The sequence below is a fragment of the Panthera onca genome, chromosome D4 (genome assembly GCF_046562875.1).
Source record: "Panthera onca isolate mPanOnc1 chromosome D4, mPanOnc1 haplotype 2, whole genome shotgun sequence".
Classification (NCBI taxonomy): domain Eukaryota; kingdom Metazoa; phylum Chordata; class Mammalia; order Carnivora; family Felidae; genus Panthera; species Panthera onca.
This window is the reverse complement of record NC_138351.1, coordinates 31,299,992-31,322,808: the sequence shown is the minus strand read 5'-3', so window position 1 is coordinate 31,322,808 and position 22,817 is coordinate 31,299,992. Positions and strand designations below refer to the sequence as shown.

Genomic DNA, 22,817 nt, shown 5'->3' with positions numbered 1-22,817 from the left:
AGTAGTAGTAATATCTACCTCATAGGTTATGAGCTTTAATACAGTACCTAGCACTGAACAGTCGATAATTGCTCACTGTCATTGTTTTCTTTTTTAAAATCAGTACTTTTGCGAACATTTCTTCCTCTGCTCCCCTTGGTCACTCCTTCCCTTCAAAACTGAGTGACTAATACAGCTGAGAGGCTGATGTCTGTTGGCCCTCTCTCTAAGGGACAGTCACTATTCAGGTAGAGCCTGGTTTTTTACCTGTTCTCTTTTGTTCCATAGGGATGTGAATCTTCCTTTCTGCTTGTCTTGCGGTGAGCTCTCTTATCCTATAGGGAAGCTGTTCACTTCTCTAGCTACTCTGCCAGGTTCTGTGAAGTCAGTCAAATTCCAGGGGGAAAGAGAAATAGTGGGAAGTTGATTGTGTCTGTAGGTCCAAGTAGAGTTCTTTCTGTTAAAAAGTGTATGCTGTATTATCATTGCCACCTGACTCCTACATGTATTTCTCACTTGGTTTAGAACATTACCCCTCTGTTTGATTAATTATCCCCAAATTTCTACATTTGTTATGTAGGAAAATACTTTTTACTTATTTAATGTATTTATTAAAGGAAGAAGTAGCAAACTGGAGACCCAAAAGCCAAATCAAAACAGACAACTCAAAACAAATCAAAACAGACAACTTGGGCATGAGGATGTTGAACGTTTTTGTTAACATTTTTAAATGGTGAGATTTCATTTCCTTTTACTGTGCCCTTTTCAAAGAAGCAAGAGAGGCAACATTATGTGACAGGCATATATAGGCAAGAATGTTTATTACTTTAAATCTTCAGTGTTCTGTTTTTGACAACAGAAACATTAAGTGGAAGATACATGGGTTTACAGGATTATACATTGAATCATGAACTTTGTAAAAGATTCCGGCTTCTAGCTCGAGGCTTCTGATAAATAGCTCTCATCCCCACACTCATCTCCACAGCAGTTTATTGCAATATTAGTCTAACAATAGAATATTGAGAATACATTATGGAAAGGTAATTGGACATCAAAAATCAGTGATTTTTTAAAAATAATATTTGTTTTTATTTAAGTAATTTCTACACCCAATGTGGGGCTCTAACAACCCCGAGATCAAGAGTTGCATGCTCTTCCAGCTGAGCCAGCTGTATACCCCAGTGATTCCCCCCTGCCCCTTGTAATGTGTAAAAACCTCTTCCCTCTTCCTTCTAGGTATTCCCAGTTTTGTTTGGGTTTGTTAAAAGAAATTGGATTGCAAGATATATAGGTAGAAATCAAATAAGTTACCAGTTCTCTCTTTTATTTTATTTTTTAATTTTTTTGATGTTTATTTATTTATTTTTTTTTTTAAATTTTTTTTTTTCAACGTTTTTTATTTATTTTTGGGACAGAGAGAGACAGAGCATGAACGGGGGAGGGGCAGAGAGAGAGGGAGACACAGAATCGGAAACAGGCTCCAGGCTCCGAGCCATCAGCCCAGAGCCTGACGCGGGGCTCGAACTCACAGACCGCGAGATCGTGACCTGGCTGAAGTCGGACGCTTAACCGACTGCGCCACCCAGGCGCCCCTTTTGATGTTTATTTTTGAGAGAGAGAGAGAGAGACAGAGTGCAAGCGGGGTAGGGGCAGAAGAGAGGGAGACACAGAATCTGAAGCAGGCTCCAGGCTCCAAGCTCTAAGCTCTCAGCACACAGCCCAACGCATCACTTGAGCCAAAGTCAGAGGCTTAACCTTAACCATTTGAGCCACCCAGGTGCCCCCTACCAGTTCTTTTTTTTTTAAATGTGCACGAAGGACTTTTCCAGGTTGCCTTATACTATGCTTACAGTATGCTTCATGTCTTGACGAAGAGTCAGCTTTGGAGAAACACTGTTAGCCTGCAAGTTCACTTTTCAAAACCTTCTTCATTTTGAATAGGTAAATGTATGGTACAAAATTTGAAAGTTATGAAAAGGCACAAATCTCACTTATCTTTCTGTATTTCCGGACACTCAGTTTCCTCTTGTAAAACGCATTCACTACTACCAGTTTTTTGTATATCCTTCCAGAGATTAGCTATGCAATGTGCCATATACAGTCATACAAATGTGTACATATACTTTACACACATTCAAATAAATGGTATAAATGGTAATATTTAGCAGCCTGTCTTGGCAGTCTTGCCAGCTTTCAGTCTTGGAAATTTCTGCCAAATTGCCCTTTCTTGCCCTTCAAGGAGGTTATCCCAGTTTATATTCCTACTCACAGGCAACCTGAGAGGGTGGATGTTTCTCCAGAGCCTCACAAACAATGCTTTATCAGACTCCTGATTTTTGCCAAGGAAAAATAGTACCTTGTGGTTTCAGTTTGCATTTTTTGTATTTTGAAGTTCAATATCAGATTGAGATGAATTTAAAAATATTTTCCAGCTTATGTCTTGACTTTATGTGTTTATTTTCCATGAAGACTTTTTTATTTTACTATTATTATCATTTTAATATTTATTTTTGGGGGGGAGAGTGCAAGCAGGGGAGGGGCAGAGAGAGAGGGATAGAGGATCTGAAGCAGGCTCTGCACTGACAGGCTGACAGCAGCTAGCCCAAACTCACAAACCTCTAGATTATGACCTGAGCCGAAGTCAGACACTCAACAGACTGAGCCACCCAGGTGTCCTATGAACACCATTTTAAAAATGTGTATCGGGGCGCCTGGGTGGCTCAGTCGGTTAAGCGTCGGACTTCAGCTCAGGTCACGATCTCATGGTCCATGAGTTCGAGCCCCGCGTCGGGCTCTGGGCTGATGGCTCAGAGCCTGGAGCCTGCTTCCGATTCTGTGTCTCCCTCTCTCTCTGCCCCTCCCCCGTTCATGCTCTGTCTCTCTCTGTCTCAAAAATAAAAAAATAAACGTTAAAAAAAAAAAATTAAAAAAAAATGTGTATCAATTTAATACATTCTCTTATGGCTTTTAGTTTTTGTTTCATTTAAAAAGGCCCAATTGGAGAGTACAGAAATAATTCATTATTTTGTTTCTACATTTAAAGTCTTTGATCCTTTTGGAAATTTTAGGATAAGGTTAGGAGGTATGCAGGCTTACTTTTGATGCAAAGATGTATATATTGTGATATAATGTATATATTGTATTAGGACTATAAGTGACTTGGGGGAAAGAGTAGAGTAGTTCCTGTATTGCCTTTCTCTTTACGGGAGTCATTGCAAATTTTTTCACAGATAAAATAATACTTGCCTGTAGGAAACTTGGGAAAATAACAGGAGGAAATGAAAATCATCAAAATCACCCATGATCCTAGTGTGTATGTGCATATACATATGCACATACTCATACTGTATCGTAAATTTTTTATCACTTGAGACTAACACAGGAACATAGATTTAGAAAATACTTTAAATGGATGCTTAAGTATTGTGCCTGAATTTTTGTTTTTCAACCATCCTAATGCTTTTTGGAGGAGAAATCTAGGACCTTTAAAGGAACACATGGCCTCAGTTTTAGGCTTACCTTTAAATCCTGAGCAGTTTTGGAGAGCCCAAATAGATGAGACGTCAGCATTCCTGCGAGCCTGGCCCCCAGCGGGTCTCGACCCGAAGTGGCCCAGGAGCTGAGTGGACTAAGAAGTCGAACGCCTCCACCCGCCCCCGCCTGGCCGCCGCCCGGCCTTGGACCCCCGCCTCCCGGCTTGGCCCTGTCCGGTAACAGTGCCCCCTAGCGGCAGCGGCGAGGAGGGCTGAGTGCTTGGCTGTGGCGGCTGTGGGAATACCCCGCATAGCTGGGCAGGTCAGCCAACGAGTCCTTCTCTTCTGACAAGTCCTTTTAATGGCTTTTGGAGCCGCTTGCTTTTATGAGGCCTGTGTCCGCTTCTGCGGTGTTTTGCTGCACTCCCCAACTTCAAGTGCATTAGTGTGGCCCGGCCAGGCCTGGCGCTGCGGAAGACCGCCAGGCGGCCCCAAGGCGGGCCGAGGCTCAGCCCCGGCGGCTGGGGCTCGTTTCCGCACCCCACTCTTTCGCCACTCTGTTTGGGGCCTTTTGAGAAGTTTTGAACTTCCGGGGTTGGCTCGCCCGCGTTTGTGGTGTGGTGGGTGGCCGAGGGGCGTTGCTGTGCCCTGCGCTTGGGCGCGGCCCTTTAAACTTTCTGTTTTTTCAAACTTCGGGGGTGTGGTTGCTGCGCCTCCTCTCTCCCGGGCTGGTTGTTCTCTGGCCACCCGGTCCTTCCCTCCGCCCCGCCTTCCAGATGCTTTGGAGTCATGAGCCGGGAGGGCGCAGGGACCCCTCTGGTGGCCGAGGTGATCAAAGGTGAGTGCGGGGCTTGTCTGTCGCCGGCGCCGCCGAGACACCCGGTACTCAGCATCAGGCGGTGCCGCGGGGCGGGGGGTCTAGGGGAGGTGAGGAGGCGTCAATTGCCGGCAAAGGGCTGCCCTTCCACTTCGGGCCGGGCTGTTGCTGTCTCACGGGCGTGGGTGGCCTCCCCGGACTCCTTGTCCCCAGGCACGGTCTTGCTTTGGGGCGAATCCACACGGACACGTGCAGTTGGGAACCCGGTGTCCTTACACCCCTGGCTGGTAGAGTAGTTGCGTCTCCTCACCCAAGGGAGCAAAATCCCAGGTCATTCTGTGCACGGGGATCAAGGTTCATTTGTGGTTGGAAAGGAATAAACTCCGGCATCCGTTTGAGTGTTTGTGGTTGCAAGACATTTCAGTTGAGTTTGCAAGGAAGTAAATACAGCGATTGTGTGAGTTGAATTGTAGACAGAAATTGTTTAGATTCCCATTTGGGGAAAGGATGCCAGCTGGCGTTCTTTATATTTTACTATTTTGAAGGCTGTGCTTGATTTTGCCACAATCTGAGTGCGAGTATTCTCCTAGCACTACTTATTACTACTAAGAGGTATTGCAGGTGACTGCTTCACTGATGGTTTTTAGGCAACTTTTTTGGGGGGTGAGGAATGGAGAAAGGGTGGAGCCTCTGAGCATTACTACTCCTTACCATTCTTGCTAAACTTCACAGCAGCCTAACTGCATTTATGCAACACAAGTTCATCTCACACTCCTCTTGGAGAAACCTCTCATTGCTTCTGTTGTAATGGTAATTTGTCTAATTGTAAAAATCACTATGACAGTAGTGATTCCGAATCAAAAAAGAAGCGATCCCTAAGAACAGTTGGATAAACATGGTTTGTTGTGTTGTGTTCTATAGCCATAAACATTAATTTAGCAGCATTTTTTGATGGCGTTCTTTAGTTTCTGTTTTAAAAAGTGCAGTTTCCTATTGAAATAACTTTTTAGGATGACTTGAAAACCTAGTGAAACAAAGCACAAGTAATCTCGGTTGATGCCTAATTATCAAATGCATGCCTCCAGTTGCTGAAATTTCTTAGCCCATGGGTACTAAAGTTTTGTAATGAGAGGTTCCTCTAAAAATCTAGCCATGTTGCTATGTGAAAAATTACTTACTGCTATTGAAATTTATGGTTAAAAGCAATTTCTCCTTTAAAAATGTGGCTTATTTATTATCACCTGCCAGAATAGCAAAACATTTTGAAATTGCCCATTACCCTTACCATGCATGGGAAAAATAAAAATTTGACTTCATCTGAAAAGAGTTGCATCATGATACGTGAAACGTTTTTTAATAACCTGAAGGAAGGAACATTGCAATTTTTCCATTTCAGATCGCCTTTGTTTTGCCATTCTCTACAGCAGACCAAAGAGTTCATCAAATGTACATTATTTCAGCATAGATAATGAACTTGAATATGAGAAGTAAGTATTGGTTTTTAAAAGATTGTTAGTAACATTTTTTTTTATTTTGAAGAATCTAAAGGTATGTTTATAAGTAGAATAGCCTTGGAAAATTACTAATCTGTTGATAATTGGAGAATGCTTTTTTTTAAAACTCTTGGTAATAAAATAGATCTTTAGGAAAAAATCAAAATGAAAGAACCTTCCTAAATTTAATAATTTACATTTGAAATTCTAATAGTTTAAGGTATATTGAGATTAAGCTAATATGCTACTAAGATGCTGTGTTTTTGCCAGTAGAAACATGTGGAAAAACAGCTTTTTTATTCAACAGGTATTTTCAGATGTTATCGAGGCTAGATTTAACCATTGTCACACTTGCCATGTTTTTTTAATAAGCATTATTTACCAGAATACCACTAGTATTAAGTTGTATGATCAGTAAAAATTTGGTATACTCTTTCTTGTCTTAATTGGATCTTGTAGTTCCAAAAAGGCATTTATATTAGAGCATCTAGAATGTATATATATATGTTTTTGTTTTTCATTTTTAAAGCTTCTACGCAGATTTTGGACCACTCAATCTGGCAATGGTTTACAGATATTGTTGCAAGATAAATAAGAAATTAAAGGTAAAATCTTTTTTACTTAAGATTTGACTTAGGTAATCATTGTTAGCCTGATCATGGGGAGGGAAAAGTAAGGAAAACATACCTCTGTTTTTTTTTGGTTTTTTTTTTTTTTTTTTTTTTTTTTAAATAAAAAAAAGTCTTGTTTCTCACTGCAGTGGTGCTTAAGACATACATGTGGCTTATTGTTTTATATAGTCATAGTGTATATGTTTATTTTCCAGAGTTTTGACTGAATGGTTTAAGACTGATTGAGTCGTTTGGTTCTGGTTTGAATTGGTAATGATTAAATACTTGAAAAGCCAAAGTGGAAATTGGTTATTAAAGTGAAACCTCTTACTGTCTGTTCTAATGGAACTGAAACCCAGCAAGAGAAACTTAAACTTCCCTTGCTTTGGTCAAACAATGACCTTTCTGCCTTCACTTTGACAGAGAATGCTAGCAAACTAGTGAAGAAAATTGCATCATCTTACTTCCATTCTATCTTTAATGTCCCGTGATATTGTACTACTACTTGTGACTTTTCACCCTCACCCTTTGTACATACTATTAAGGAGCAGGGAAGGCAGGGGCAAACAGCATCTCTTTAAGGCTGTATATGAGAGTTGCAAAGAATATTAATATTAGTTTGAACTCAGACCCCATTCCTTTATTTAAAAAACTTTGACTTATGGTTACATATAATAAAAAGTGTCTGTGTACTGCTAGCAATTCCAAATTAGTCACTGTAAATTCTCACGTAGAAAGTGCTGCATTTAGGGGCCGTTACTTTTTTAAAAACAATGTTATCCAGGTGATTACTTACCATACTATTACACAGAAGAAATAAAATTTATTTTCAACTAAAAATTAAATTGTATTAAAAATTTATGAGTGAGGGGCGCCTGGGTGGCGCAGTCGGTTAAGCGTCCGACTTCAGCCAGGTCAAGATCTCGCGGTCCGTGAGTTCGAGCCCCGCGTCAGGCTCTGGGCTGATGGCTCGGAGCCTGGAGCCTGTTTCCGATTCTGTGTCTCCCTCTCTCTCTGCCCCTCCCCCGTTCATGCTCTGTCTCTCTCTGTCCCAAAAAAAATAAATTAAAAAAAAAAAAAAAAATTTATGAGTGATTAAGGCAGATTTTTTTCCCCTTGAGCCTCAAACCTAAAATTCCCCATCATAACTGTTGGAAATACCTGCCAGAGGAGTTACTAATCTGCAAAATGGCAATGTGCCTTTTCTTTTTGTATTATATAGTATGCCCTACAGATTTATGTAGAGATGGAAACTCTTTTTTTCTGGGCTTTATTTTTCTCTTGAATAGGAATATAAGCATTTATGGCCTTGTATATTTATGTCCACACCCTCCTCCTTTTTTCCACTTGCCAGTGGCAGGTCTTTTGTTCATACAGGGCTAGGAAGCTAAAAATAATTTCCTCTCCCCCTGCTTGAGTTTCTTTGCTCTAATTTTGAAAGACTTTTTTTCCCCCGTGTATTCCTCTATCTACAGCCTTTTATCCTTCAGTCAACCAAGAATATATTGGTATATTAGTCCTTTTTTTTTTTTTTTTAAACTTTTTATCATTTACTAGAACCAACTTTCAGGGTATTGACCATCCAACCTGGTAGGAACATTACTGCCTACTCAATTAGTGATAAAAACATGTATAGAGTTTGAATTTCAGTGTCTTGTGCTTATGTTGCTCTATTGCTGGTTGGGTTTTGTTTTTGTTTTTAAAATCAACTTGGATCTCTTACTCTATGTAAACAAAATATGTACACATTCATCACTGACTCACAGAAGCCAAGAAATATGTGCTTTTTGAACTCAGTATATCCTTTTCCTTATGCTTACCTGAATCTGTTTCTGCTCACGTTAGTGAAATACAGGTGAGGAGGTCCTAACTAATCATATGCTTTTTTTGGTTTTTAAATTCCATATCCTTTTAAATGAAAAGTATAATGTATTTACAGAATTGAAGTATAATGTATGTACAGAAATAGGTACAGATCTTGAGGTTCAGATCAATGAATTTTCACAAACTGAGTATATGTAGGTAATCATCTAAGTCATCAAATCAAGAACAGAATGTTAGCAACGCCACACAAGAGCCCACTTATGCTCTGTTATCTCTGTTCCACCCCTTCTCTGCCCTGTTACCTCATTCACTATCCTGATTTGTAACAGAATTATTTTTGCCTGTTTTTATTTACCCTTTTATTAAAAAAATGTTTTTTAACGTTTATTCATTTTTTTTAATTTTTTTTTTTTTTAACGTTTTTTTATTTTTGAGACAGAGAGAGACAGAGCATGAACGGGGGAGGGGCAGAGAGAGAGGGAGACACAGAATCGGAAGCAGGCTCCAGGCTCTGAGCCATCAACCCAGAGTCCGACGGGGGGCTCGAACTCACGGACCGCGAGATCGTGACCTGAGCTGAAGTCCGACGCTTAACCGACTGAGCCACCCAGGCGCCCCTAACGTTTATTCATTTTTGAGAGACAGAGCACGAGTGGGGAAGGGGCAGAGAGGGGGAGACACAGAATCTGAAGCAGGTTCCAGACTCCGAGCTGTCAGCACAGAGCCCAACGCGCGGCTTGAACTCTCGAACTGCAAGATCTTGACCTGAGCTGAGCCCGAAGTCAGACGCTCAACTGACTAAACCACCCAGGCGCCCCACCCTTTTATTTTAATGTAAAGGTTTTGGGAATAGATGTTAAAAACAAAAACGAGGAAAGGAAAGAAAAGTCCCCTCCCCTCCCAGTGCCTTTTCTAGCATCGTATGTATTCTTTCAGAGCATGTACTCTAAGCATATACCTGTTCATGTCTCTTCCTCACTCCTTAATTGTACATTCATTTTAATCCAAGAATATGTCTATTATGGGAAGGTACATGGTATTTTTGAGTATTAGAGTTAACTATTTTAAAGTTCTTGCTAATACAAATGCTTATATGTTGTTAAGATTTGGAATTTATATCTTCATCACAAAGTAAAGTTTTAGGAAACTTGAAATTAAAGAGAAATACTAACAGCTGTTTATCTTTATGCAGTCCATCACAATGATGAGGAAGAAAATTATTCATTTTACTGGCTCTGATCAGAGAAAACAAGCAAATGCTGCTTTCCTTATTGGATGTTATATGGTAAGTATTAAACTGATTTCCTAACATATTAGTGAAAATGCATACGGCAGTGGTACTTTAAATTGCAGTTGGAATTTTGAAATTACGTTTTCTATGATAACGTCTTGATTTCTTTCCAGAAAGAACATGTTTTGTTTTTAAAGATTTGACCAGCTGGAAAGGCTGTGCATGTTTGGGAGGATGGGGTATATGGGAGGTTTCTGTACCTTTTACTCAGTTTTGCTGTTTTGAACCTAAAACTACTCTTTAAAAAGTCTGTTTTTTAAAAAAATTGATCAACTACTGTGAAACCCCTTTTCTGTGTTTTGCACTTAATAATGCCCCCAAAGCTGTGTTTTTATAAACCCATGGTCCGTTTAGTGAAGTTGTAAAAGTGGAGTCAGGATTAATAATTGTTTTTTTTTTCTAGAAAAACAGCAAAGTGCATCATATGAAGTAAGAGTGCTTTATAATTTGAATATAGGCAATTTTTTTCCTAACTGAGGTATGATTCTTAGATCTATTCTTAGGATTCTCTCTATTATCAAAACATCTTGCATGAGGAAAATGGGTGCATACTGCGTAGGTTACACAGGACATTGAGAGGTCTGTTTGAATCATTGCAAACTGTGTTTGGAATAGCCAGTATTTACACAAGAGTTATAAATTTCATTTATTTATAAGCATCAAGGAAGAGCTTTATTTTTTTAGTCCCATTTTATCACTGCCTGGTGCATTTATCTGCAGGAGTATCTTAGCAGCAAGTTTTCCAGAGTATGCCGAGAGCTCCTCCAGAGTGGTGTGTCCCTTATCTTTTTGTTTGTTGGTATGGAAGCTACTAGCTGTTCTGTTCACTGGAGAAGAGCAAGTTGAATGTGTTTTCTACTCCCATCCACCATAAAGGGATTGTCTTTGAAGTTCTTTAGATAAGTTCTTTCTTCCCTCAGCTTGCTACTTGATTCTGTCATGCTTTCCTCCCTTTGAAAGTTATTTTCTGGTATATTGTTTAATAATTTAGAATGTACAGTGATTAGACCAGAAGTTGGTGGTACTAGCTAACATTGCACCTAAAAATTTAGTGACTTCCTTTTCTGTTAAAGGTAAATCATTAACAACAGTGATTAAGGCCTTTTTTGCTTTTGTTTTTCCTCTTGTGCTCACAGAAATAGTTGATAGAAATGTTTTTGGGATAGTTTTATCATCTCCGAATATATGAAACACAGGTTGTAGATGATGTCTATTAAAATTTGACTTCTTAAGCTTACCAAAATATGGTGCTTTTGTTTAGTTGTTTGTTTTTCCATCTTTCCTGGTGTTTATTGTGCTTCACAGCAAAAATTCTTAGGGGTAAAAAAAAGCCTATGCAAGTTCTCAAGAAAAAGAATAGGGAGGTGGCTCTTTTAACAGGGGCATTTGGTCCCATTACTTAGCCAATCACTGGGGATAGGAACCCCATGGATTACAGGATAAATCATGACAGCTTTACAGAAAGAGGGATGTAGCCAGAATTCTTGGGGTTTGTACAGTGTTAAGAGGAGATGCTGGAGAAATGGCCCTTGGTGTGATAGTAAAAGTCTTTGCACTGCCCAGGAGAAAATCTGGGTGGCTGAAGCCATTCCATTTCAGAGAATGTGCGCTTGCCTAGAACATACCGAGTTCTGCCTGGACTGTTCTTGGTGCACTCATTTGTTTCTGGTCAGGTGAGATGTCCCCAAGTTGGGGGGTGGGGGGTCTTGGGGAGCCAGACATGATGTCTTCAGTGTGAAGACCCTCCAGAGAAGGTGGCTGTGATCATGGTGGAAACCAAGGGTTTTGTTAAAAACAAAACACTTGATAATTTTATAAATAAGAAATCTCTTTTTAATAATCTTATTGCTGTTGTGTGTTACTGCTAGTGAAAAAAAAAATGACCTCGGCAAATTTACCAAAAATTTGTTGTCATATTTGTTTTAAGTTTGGTGTTGGCCTTTTGACTTTGTTTATGGTTTATTTTGGCATGTAAAAGTGTATTTTTCTATTTTTAACATATTTGGAGTTAGAAATCCTTCCAGGATTTTATGCTCTCAGATTAACACTGATTTGATTGGTTAGGAAAGTGCCAGGTAAGCAATTTGGACATGGACTTGAGTTCATTCCTTTGCTCAGTTAGAAGCCAGCTTGGCAGGAGGATCACAGCTCTTGGCTATAGTGAAAGTCCTTGCAGCCATGACTGGCTGGCTAAAGTGGGAGCTTGGAGTTCAAATGATGCTAGGTAGAGAAATAGGAGAAAACCTTCTAAGAAAAGGAAATTTATTAATAGTAGCAAAAGAGGATCGAGGTATAACATGGATACCTTAAAAGATGAAACATCAAAGGTAAGTAAATAGAGATTTGATCTGGTTGAAGTCTGTTAAATCCTCTGATGAAAGATTTGTAGAAAGAATGAGAGTTCCCTAAAAAATCAATCTGCAGCCTTGATAACCTTTTTTTGGAGTTATTGAGGAATTTTGGAGATTGTAAGGCTTTTTAATGGTTGACCTGGAAGGTGGTGTGGTAATGTTAAAACAGAAAGTCTAGAGGAAGAAGTTTCAGGGAGGAAATGTTCCAAATGGACTGACTCTCTTGATCCATCCTTTTACACTCTGGGATTCTGAAGGGGATGTCCCCTTCATCTTTACACATTCAGAAGGACCTAATACAGAGTGTGGAGGAGGCTTGAGAATAAAGTGGCAGTACTTCTATTATCTTTTTGTCTTAAAAACAGAGGAGGTTAGTTTTATAAGTACTCAAAATAACTCAGATACTTAAAACAGGATTGATATGCTCATGCTCCCTTTTGTCAGATGGTCAAGTGTCACATGTGGCAGAAGAAGTGAGATTATTGGCTTAACTATTCATTTGTCTTCAATGTGCATATTTCCAAGTAATGCACTTTGTGTGGCCTGGTAAATGGATTCACAATCATCTGAAATGGTAGGAGCTTTGGTAACAAATTATGGTGAAAGTAACCATCTTAAGGTGCTTGGTTAAGCATCCAACTCTTGGTTTCAGCTCAGGTCAGGATCTCACAATTTTGTGTGTGGGTTTGAGCCCTGCATGGGGCTCTGTGCTATAGATGCCGAGCCTATTTGGGATTCTCTCTCTCTACCTCTCTCTCTCTCTCTGCCCCTTCCCCACTTGGTGCTCTCTCTCAAAATGAATAAACTTTAAAATTTTAATTAAAGCAAATTAAAAAAAAAAAGAAAAATCTTGTATACCACTCAGCGTAGAAGACTTGAGGAATGTGAAAGATAAGTGCATTATCTTTTATGAAGTGGTAAGTTTACCCTGTTGTGATAAGTCTGTGATTCCTTATTACCTAGCCAGATTTGGAGACGGGTGGTATATATAGCCTGTTATTTCAAGTAAAGGTGAAGTTTTAAGTGAAAGTGCCTTTCAAAACAAATAAGTTCATAAGAGAGTATTTTGAAAATAAAAGTTTGAAACTTTTGTCATTTTGTGAAAAATGTCATGTACAAAACCTGTGTACCCTTGAGAAATTTAGAAAATCTTCCTTAAAAATAAAAAATAAAAACCTTTTATATTTATAAAAACAGGACATGTGCAGGGGCGCCTGGGTGGCTCAGTCGGTTGAGCGGCCGACTTCGGCTCAGGTCATGATCTCGCGGTCTGTGAGTTTGAGTCCCGCGTCGGGCTCTGTGCTGACAGCTCAGAGCCTGGAGCCTGTTTCGGATTCTGTGTCTCCCTCTCTCTGACCCTCCCCCATTCATGCTCTGTCTCTCTCTGTCTCAAAAATAAATAAACGTTAAAAAAAAATTAAAAAAAAAAAAAAAACAGGACATGTGCATATATGTGTGTGTAATATACTATATGTTTTATGTTCACTAGTACAGTTTTATCACCTATTTTTTTTCAGTCAGTGGCTCATTGTTCCATTTTAGTACATACTGCATCATCTCTATACCTGGATTATATTCATATTTCCTCCATCAATCCAAAATGTCCAAAGCAATATGTAATCCAGGACCACACATTGTGTATGATTGTTGTGCCCTTAACCTCACTGACACATTCATGGTACCTTTTTGCTAACACTGATTTATGGAAGAGACCAGACCTCTTATGGAATGTTCTACCTTTTGAATTTCTCTGGTTTCTTCCTTGTGGTATGTTTTAACTGTTTTTCTCCATTCTCTGTATGTCTTCAGAACTGGAAGTTAAATCTGTAGGCTTGTGCATTAGTAGAATATGTTGCATCATATCAGGAAACATATGATATAATACCTAAATTACCATTCAGGATGCTAAAAATGTCCTTTGGATTAGGGGCTAATCATCAAATTCCTTCAACGTATGATTTTTCTCCTTTATGACTTAATGGATTCAGATGGTGTTATTTTGAAACTATTTGTATGTTCAGTTCCCCATCAACCATGCAGCTAGTGTTTTAAACAACAATTACAGTACTTGCCTCAATCAATTTTATTATGATTTCAGTATAACCATAATTCCTAATTATTTCATTCATCCTTCATTTATTAGTTGGCTTTCTTTCATGGAAATTGAACTTCCTTTCTTCCAGTTAAGATTGTTGGTTATCCTGAAACCAGTTTCCTACTGAAAAGGCAGAATGAATGGTGTTTTTCCATTTAAGCACACAGTTTTCAAAGTCAAGTGTTCTAGTGATAGCCACAAAACAAAATTTTATAACCTGCTTTAAAATCATCTAAGTAAAGTTTCAGTGGATTTTGGGCTTATTTGCTAAGCATGTTTTCAAATGTGCAGCACTCCTCCATTAGTTTTTAATAATATCTGATTAGCATTTGGTAAGTTGGGAATTTACTAACCAAATGTCCATCATTGGCTGGATGGGTTGAAAGAATGAGTGTAATCGTTTCTGCATTTACATATACTTACCACAGTAAAGTATCTGTTTTAGTTAAAGCACCCATTAAAATCAAGAATTGAAACAGCTGTGCATGATTTTATGTATATGAAGCTCTTGGAAGGCTAGCTATTCTATTCCATAGAGACAGAAAGCATATCAGTGGTTGTCTCAGACTTATGGGGAGGGGGAAACATTTGGGATTAACTGGGAAGATGCACAAGAGAACCTTTGAGGGTGATGGGAATTTCCTTTCTGGATTGTGTCATGGTTATATAGGTGTAGACAGTTGTTAAAATCCATTGACTTGTACATTTAAAATTATGTTTTTATTGATTGTAAAATATACTTCTGTAAATATTTTTTAACTAAAAAAAGTAATAAATAGAAGAAAAGAAATAGCCGAACTCACAACTAGGCATTTAAAAACACTTAAAAAATGAAGCATTAGCTGTTAAATTTATTAATATTTTAGTGAAGAAGTTCTTTATTTTATTATTTTTTTGTGAAGAAGTTCTTTAAAACACAATTACTGTATATAATCATTTAAGAAATAACTGTCACTTTATCTTTGTCTATTTAATTTTTTATGTGTATGCTTTGTAATGGAAGTGATAGTGTGTAATACTAGTAGGTATAAACATCAATTTCTAGTTGCAAAATAGTTTTTTGAAGAGGCCACTGAGCTGGCTTTTAATTTCAGTTTAGGTAGAATATCTGGCACAAATTAAACATTGAATAAAATGTCTTCTTTTTCTTTTTTCCCCCTGCTCCTGTCCACCATTATCATATCTTAAATCTGCTTTTTATATTAAAAAACAAGAAAGTTACCATTTTATCTTATTGCCCCAGCAGCAATTCTGTTTTCCTGCAGATACATAGTATTTAGCTCTTCCATAGGTTAAATGTACTTTTGAGGGCTAGCGTGGGAAATTAACCATTGTTTCTAATAGTTTTTGTGGTTTTTGTGGTTAAGGCGTTCTGAGTATAAGATAAATGACAGAAGCAAACTCTTGGTACATAGCTTGCAAATATGCTTTCCTTTAATGTTTAATAGATTACTTTGGTGGAGCTAATTGTGCTAACATATAGATTTCCTGTTCAAAATTTATCCCTCTGTATTATTATTTTTTATTTCTAAGCAATTTTTATAAACTTTATAATGACTTACCTTGTAAATTATTAACATTTACATTGAAAATTATACTAATTAAATTCTGGGAATTGATTAATTCAGCAATCTGTGAGTAGAATCCTAAATTGTATTGAATTTGAGATTACTTCAACAATTAGAATAAGAGCTCAGGGACTTAATTTGTTATTTAATGATGATCTTTTGAACTTGTAGTCTCCTTTTCCTGAAGGAATTAATTACTTTGGACCCAGAGTAGTCAGTACCAGGTTAAGGTGGCTGCAGGGTGAAGGGATCAGATGAGAAGTTAAGACAAAGGGAGCACAGAGGAGAGGATCTGGGAGCTGTAGGTAAGAATCCAGTTCAGCAAATAGCCATCTAAATGGGGCAGCAAAGACTGGAGGATAAAATCAGGTGGGATGGCCAGGGTCTTGGCCCTGGGCAATACTCAGCCCTGGGCAAACACCCTTCCTGGGTGTCAGTGAAAAGTAGGGCCAACAGCAACAGGCAGCTGTAAATAGCAACCAGGAACCAGGTTAGTGTGAGGTGTGCCCAGAAGGGGATAGGATGGGCTGGAGGAACAGGCCAGGTGGTAGAGGTGGCTGTAGGCATCACAGTTCACAGCCTTACTACTTCTTCCTTTTTCACCCTAGTGAGCCTGACTGCTGGTATTTCAGCTGCCCATGATACTTGCTAGGTGGTATTAGTTTGGGGAAAAGGTAAAGAGAAATGACTCTGACTGTTACGAGCTTTGATTGTAGATCTTTTAAGCTGTCTGGAATTTTTTGGATCCTGTCCTTGTTTTAATACTTATTTTATTTTTTTATTAAAAAAATTTTTGTTTAACATTTATTTTTGAAAGGCAGAGAGAGACAGAGCGTGAACGGGGGAGGGGCAGAGAGAGGGGGAGACACAAACAGAAGCAGGCTTCAGGCTCTGAGCTGTCAGCACAGAGCCCCACGTGGGGCTCAAACTCACAGACTGCGAGATCATGACCTGAGCTGAAATCGGCTGCTTAACCGACTGAGCCACCCAGGCACCCCTAATACTTGTTTTAGATAGTATGGTTTCTCATCTATAAATAAGGGAAGGGCCTTCTTCCATCCATAGCAAGCAGTGTGATTTTGGGTGACCAGTTGGAGAAGTGGGAGAGTAGTGGCCTGCTGGCTTTGTGTAACTAACAGTATTTATTTTTAAATAATAGTAGTTTGTTTTTGCCATGTTTAAAAATTAGGAGGTTTCATGTAAAAAAAAAAAATCAAGATTTTTGCTTTGTTTAAAAAAAAAAATCCCTGGGGCACCTGGGTGGCTCAGTCGGTTGGGCGGCCGACTTCGGCTCAGGTCAGGATCTCGCGGTCCGTGAGTTCGAGCCCCGCGTTGGGCTCTGTGCTGACAGCTCAGAGCCTGGAGCCTGTTTCAGATTCTGTGTCTCCCTCTCTCTGACCCTCCCCCGTTCATGCTCTGTCTCTCTCTGTCTCAAAAATAAATAAACGTTAAAAAAAAAAATTAAAAAAAAAAAAAAAATCCCTACTACTCACATAGTATAACCATGTACACTTAATACCTAGAACCCATTCCCTCACATTAAAAAAAAAAAAAAAAGTTTATTTATTTATTTTGAGAAAGAGAGTGAATCCCAAGCAGGCTCTGCCCTGTCAGCATGGAGCCCTACACAGGGCTGGATCTCACAAATCCTGAGATCATGACTAGAGCTGAAATCTAGAGTCGGACCCTTAACTGACTGAGCCACCCAGGCGCCCCTCCCTCACGTTTATTAGCTGTATGGCTTTGGTAGATATGATTGCTACTCCAAACTTCCAGTTTCCCTTTATCTAAACTGAGAATCATTATACTAGCCTACTGTTATATAAATAAAAATAATTAAAAAGTGAAAACTGTTGAAATATAAGACCATCTGATTTTTTCTAAAAATGGTTTAGGTTTTTTTTTTTCATATTTCTGTATTTGTGCAGGAGCTGTGAAATTTATTTATCTTATCATGTAAAACTGTATTGTATATAGTCTTTCCCTGCTCAATAAGCTATTTCCGTAAGCTTATTTCCATCTTTCATAAACATTTCAGTATTAATCTGAAGAGAGTGATTTCTTTAAAAAAGATCATTCAAGTCTTGACATAGGAAAGACCGTGTCATCTGGTTGATGCGCATGTAAGTTAATACTGGAAACATTGTGACATTTCTCCATGAAAAATACTTGAAAATGGGGGTACCTGGGTGGCTCAGTCGGTTAAGTGGCTGACTCAGGTCGTGATCTCAGGTTGTGAGTTTGAGCCCCATGTCGGGTTCTGTGCTGACAGCTCAGAGCCTGGAACCTGCTTCAGATTCTGTGTCTCCCTCTCTCTCTGTGCCTCCCCCGCTCACACTCTGTTTCTCTCTGTCTCCCAATAATAGATAAACATTAAAAAAAAAGAAAAATACTTGAAAATGACTTACTGGTTTATTGGGCTGCCACATTTGTTGTGGAGTTTAAGTACTCTTTGTTATTCTTCATTCTTAGGATGATTTGTGTAATGTTTTGGTTTTTAGAACTGTACCAAAGACCAATAAGTACATAGCTTAAGCTTCAAAATGCTCTGTGTAAGAATAGAAATAAGAAGCATGTGTCTAAGTGATTGGGTGTTATTATTTGAGGCCTGAGTGGTCAGGATTGAAACTGATCAGTCTGTGATTCTTTTCTTTCAGTCCACTAATTAATTCATCACCGATTGAGCCCAGCCCCTCCCAGGTTTTGCAACACAGATCAGTAGTCCAAGGTTAGAAGTTCTCACAGGGACTGAGGCAGGCAGATGGTAATTTAAAAAATGGGGTGGTGGAAGTCCTAGAAATGGCTTTGATTTTATTCAGCAAAAAAGATCATGACTTTGAAAAGCACTATTGACTTCTCAAGTATTTCTGCCCCAATATTTTATTCATCCTGTGAGATTGCTGTTTGCTTCTTCAGAGAGAAAGAGAGAGGTGGCAACAAGCTCTCCTTCCTAATGCTTTCTAAGCCACAAGACTTGCTTATCTTTACATCTCTGCACTTGTCACCTATTTTTTTATTTATACACTTTTAACAAACTGAACTGATCATTTCTTACTGTTGATTGTGTTACCATATTATTGCTGCCTGACAAATTACCCCCCTGGACTACAGTCATCTAAAGGCTAGCCCGGGGCTGGAGGGTGCACTGTTAACGGGGTCTCTTCACACTCCTGCCAATTAGCGCTGGTTATTGGCACATGGCCTTAGTTCCTTGCCACACAGCTGCCCAAGTACCGTCACTGAATGACACCTTGAGGTACCTGGAGTGAGGAATCCAACGCTGGAGCCACAGCATCATTTATGCCTCAGAAGTCACACTCTGCCTTTTATGCATTGTTTATACATAGGTGCCCAATCAATGTGGGAGGGGGCCATGCAAGGGTAGAAGTACCAGGAGGTGAGCATCACTGGGACTGTTTTGGAAGCTGGCTACCACAGCTGTTTAATATCTCTCTTGTTCCTCATTTGTTGCTTCCTATTTTTGGATGGCAGTGTGGATTTAGAGTGAGCATTCTATATTTGTACAAAGCTTCTCATGAAAATATACCAAAGGAATTTGAGAAGGACCTAGCTTCCAAATTGCCAGGAACACAGTGATAGATCATAAAATTGCATTGAGTTAGAGTTTACTAATTTGAGGATCTGTGTTAATAGAGGAGCCATTTATAGGGTTTTTCTTAAAAAACAAATTTAGAATAATTTCATTTGGCAAGGCCTTTTGATGCGGGAAGATACGTGAGTGTACAGTTAAAAATGATAGATTGCTAGCAGATATTTCCTTAATAGTTCTGTGTCTTAGTTCTTCTGAGTAGCCATAACAAAGTACCAGAGACTGGGAGGCTTATAAACAGAAATGTATTTCTCACAGTTCTGGAGGCTGGAACTTCCGGGATCAGAATGTCAGCATGGACTGGTGAGGCCTCTCACGTGGTGGAAGGGGCTGAGGATCTCTCTGGAGCTTCTTTTAGAAGGCACTAATCCCATTCATGATGGCTCCACCTTTATGGCTAACCATCTCCCAAAGGCCCCATCTACTAATAGCATCACATCACCTTTTGGGGTTAGGATTTCAACATAAGAATTTGCAAGGTGGGGCACACAAACATTCAGACTATAGCATTATATAAATAGGCTTATTCTGAGTCTATAAATTTCTTTCAGCTTATCTCATTATACCCAGTATTACCTGTTTAAGTACATTATGTACAAGCATCCCCCAACTAGATTTCAAAAATAACATTTTTTTTTTTTTGTTTTTAAAGTTCATGGCTAGGGATTTAGGTTTTATTCCCCCATAGGAGGAAATGTTATACTGCTCTTGTGTTCTTTGAATTGAACTTATGTTCCAAGGCTAACCCAGAATTATTTAATGTATTAGCGACTGTGTTTTGAAAGTAAGGAAATAATACTATTGCAATTTTAGTAATTAAAGAAACCAAAGAACTGCAATCTTGAGTAAGAGGAATTTTCTTTAATGTGGTGCTTAAGGAAAAATTACTATAATTTGAGAGAAGGTTTTATTAGAAATTTATGGAAAATCTGAAAGAGGTCTCTGGATTTCATTTACTTAAATTATGTATATATACACATATATACTCAAACACAATTGAATCAAACCTGTTTTCACTCTCATTTGCCTCAAAGTGTTTTTTATTTGGTTTTGTTCTTTTGGTTTCAGGGGTGGTGTTTGGAGGGGAGTTGTCTGCTAGTAAGTCCTAAAATAGAATGGAGAAAAGAAAATACTTTACTGATGTTATGTAGTAAGCCTTAGATAAAAAAGGAAGCATGTTGGAGACTAGAAGACAATGAGGAGATTTGGAAAGAGGGATTTGTTTTTTAAAAAGTTTTAAATTTTTCCTGAAAGAATTGTTATGCTGTCTTTCCAAATGAATAGTAATAAAATAAAAAGTCAGTTGATAGGTTGATGCTTAAAAGATAATGTATAGACAAGTATGATGAGTGAGATTATAAATGATTATCTTGTGGCTAATTCATGATAAATTGCAATTGTATATGAGTCAGAAATACTTGTACTTGAAAATTTGTTTGATACTCGGTAACAAAGTATTTCTTTATTCTTGGAATTGATTGTTCTTTGTGGTACTTTTTTTGTGGATTTGTGTCTTCCTATAGATAAAGAAATGTTAAGAGATAAATATTGGAAGATTCTGTATAGTTAATTAAAGTTGAGCATTTTTTTTAGAGTAAATGGGATGAAACCATATTGAGAAACAGCCTAGACATTGGGAAAATTTTCCATTTGTGATTCTTAAAACAGAAAATTGGTAAAATGCCCTCTGGAAGCTGAGTTAACTCTTATGACTAGTTTTGGAATATACCCTTCTCTAAGTTTCAAAGATCCTTGCTGGATCTGTGATTTTGTAATTTGTTTTAATCCAATGATTTTTTAAATTTAGGATTTAAACATTTTCTAACCATTAACAAGTAGATTTAGGTTCAGTGAATTAAACATTGAACCACAGTATATATAATATATAATCTATGAACCAGGAGTCAAATGAAACCCACAATGTGGGTCCTCACTTGAGACAGCTCACATTACATTGAAGAAACAGCTCATATATGTATGTAGTAGAGATTAAAAGTTTATAATTAACTTTTTTAATGATTTATTTTTACCAGTCAACATTTAAAGTATATTATCCCAAAGTAAGCTTTAGCACTGACTCTAATTTGTATCATAATATATGTGCCAAATCTAATGCTTGTGGCCACCTCCCCTCCCCTATATATGAGCTGAAAATGCCCTGCCCTGCAGGAAGATTCTGAGTTGGAAAAAGACTTGTGCCTTCAGATAGCATGTGGGTCAGATAATCCCAGGCAAACTTAATTGGAGATTGAAGATGACTTATTTAGAGGGAGGCCAGTAGTTTTTTTAGAACCAGTGACTTGTAAGGAACAGAAGGAGAGTATGAGGCTAGTAAAATCCTTCTGCAACACTACAACTGAGAAGACAGTGGAACAACATGTATAAATTATTGAGAGAAAAGAACTACCCACCAAAAATCATATACATAGTCCATAAATTCAGGGCAGAAAACAAGAAATTATCAGAAATGTGAGGAATACCTACCAGTAATGGACCTGAAATGCTAAAGCATCTACTTGAAGTAATTCTACCAGATAAAAATGGAAGCATAATGTAGTTCTGAGGATGAAAGAAGCCAATGAGAATAGGAGGCAAATGAAGTTTTATAGGAAACTTGTACAGTATTGTAAGTAGTTAAATCTAAATGGATGGAGTTAATAAACTTGCTCTGCCTTTATGTTCTTTTCCACCTTTTCCCCAGTCTCAATCCATCTCCCAACCCTGACCCCCCCCACACTTCTTTATGATCATTTCAGTGGCTTTTCATAAAAGAGATGAGGTACAAGCATGTGCTCAGTCTAACATCTTGGTTTAGAAAATCTGTTTTAAAAATTCTATACTTGTTACTACAAAAGGTTGTTGTGAATTTGTTGCTGAGTGTTCTTCCTGCAAGCAACAGAAACTAGCTATGGCAGATTGAAACAAAAAAGGGATTCACTGACGGGGACTCTCAGGATCCTTGGGAAAGCTAGAGACCCAGGCTCAGGTAATTGGAGAGGTCACTTTGCAGTGACAGCACTATATCTTCATTCAGAAATAAATTGCCTTTTTCTTTTCTTTTCATATGTAGGTTATATATTTGGGGAGGACTCCAGAAGAAGCATATAGAATATTAATGTGTGGAAATACATCCTATGTTCCTTTCAGGTAAATATAAGAGTGATATGATAAATTCATTCAGTCATGCCCTTGCCAGAAATATCTTGGTATAATTGTTTCTGAAAAAAAGAAGACCTGGTAAATAGTCATTTTAGAGTGGGTGCAAATAATCCGGTAGATCTGGGTTGCTCAACAAGTGACATTTTCGACATTTTGTTGTGGGGGCTGTCCTGTGTATTGTAGGACACTCAGCAGCATCCCTGGCTTCTGCCTACTAGTTGCCAGTAATACCTCCACCTCCATGAAATTAATTGTGGAAACCAAAATGTCTCATTGTGAATGTGAATCACTTCTATGTGAGAACCTCTGCCACTCATGGAAAATAGGCTTTATAATCAGATGACAGTCCTGTAGTTAGAACTCAGAGCTACCGTTGAGGAGTTTGAGTCCTGAGGAGTTAAGAGAGAAGTTTTCCTGATAATCAGGAGTTGGTTGCCACAGCAAAAAGGAACCTCTTTGTCCTAGGGATTTGCCAGCAGAGATAGTGGACAAGGTTGCTAATGCAGCAACACTACTAGAGAAACCAAGTGGCTGTGTCCTAGAGGC

The 22,817-nt window shown here is 38.5% G+C and overlaps 1 protein-coding gene across 12 annotated transcripts in view; it reads left to right on the top strand.

Moving 5' to 3' along the window:
* Nucleotides 1–22,817, top strand: part of CDC14B (cell division cycle 14B) — a 113,377-nt gene that overhangs the window by 47,088 nt on the left and 43,472 nt on the right. For 8 of the 12 annotated variants that reach the window (XM_078436882.2, XM_078436881.2, XM_060609849.3 and 5 more), the window contains exons 2-5: nt 5,666–5,756; nt 6,292–6,367; nt 9,390–9,482; nt 22,183–22,259. In XM_078436882.2, coding sequence (XP_078293008.1) covers nt 5,666–5,756; nt 6,292–6,367; nt 9,390–9,482; nt 22,183–22,259 — 337 coding nt within the window. Of the gene's footprint in view, nt 1–3,142; nt 4,291–5,665; nt 5,757–6,291; nt 6,368–9,389; nt 9,483–22,182; nt 22,260–22,817 lie in introns of those variants that run through there. The other 4 variants (XM_060609842.3, XM_060609850.3, XM_060609848.3 and 1 more) reach the window with 4 other exon arrangements.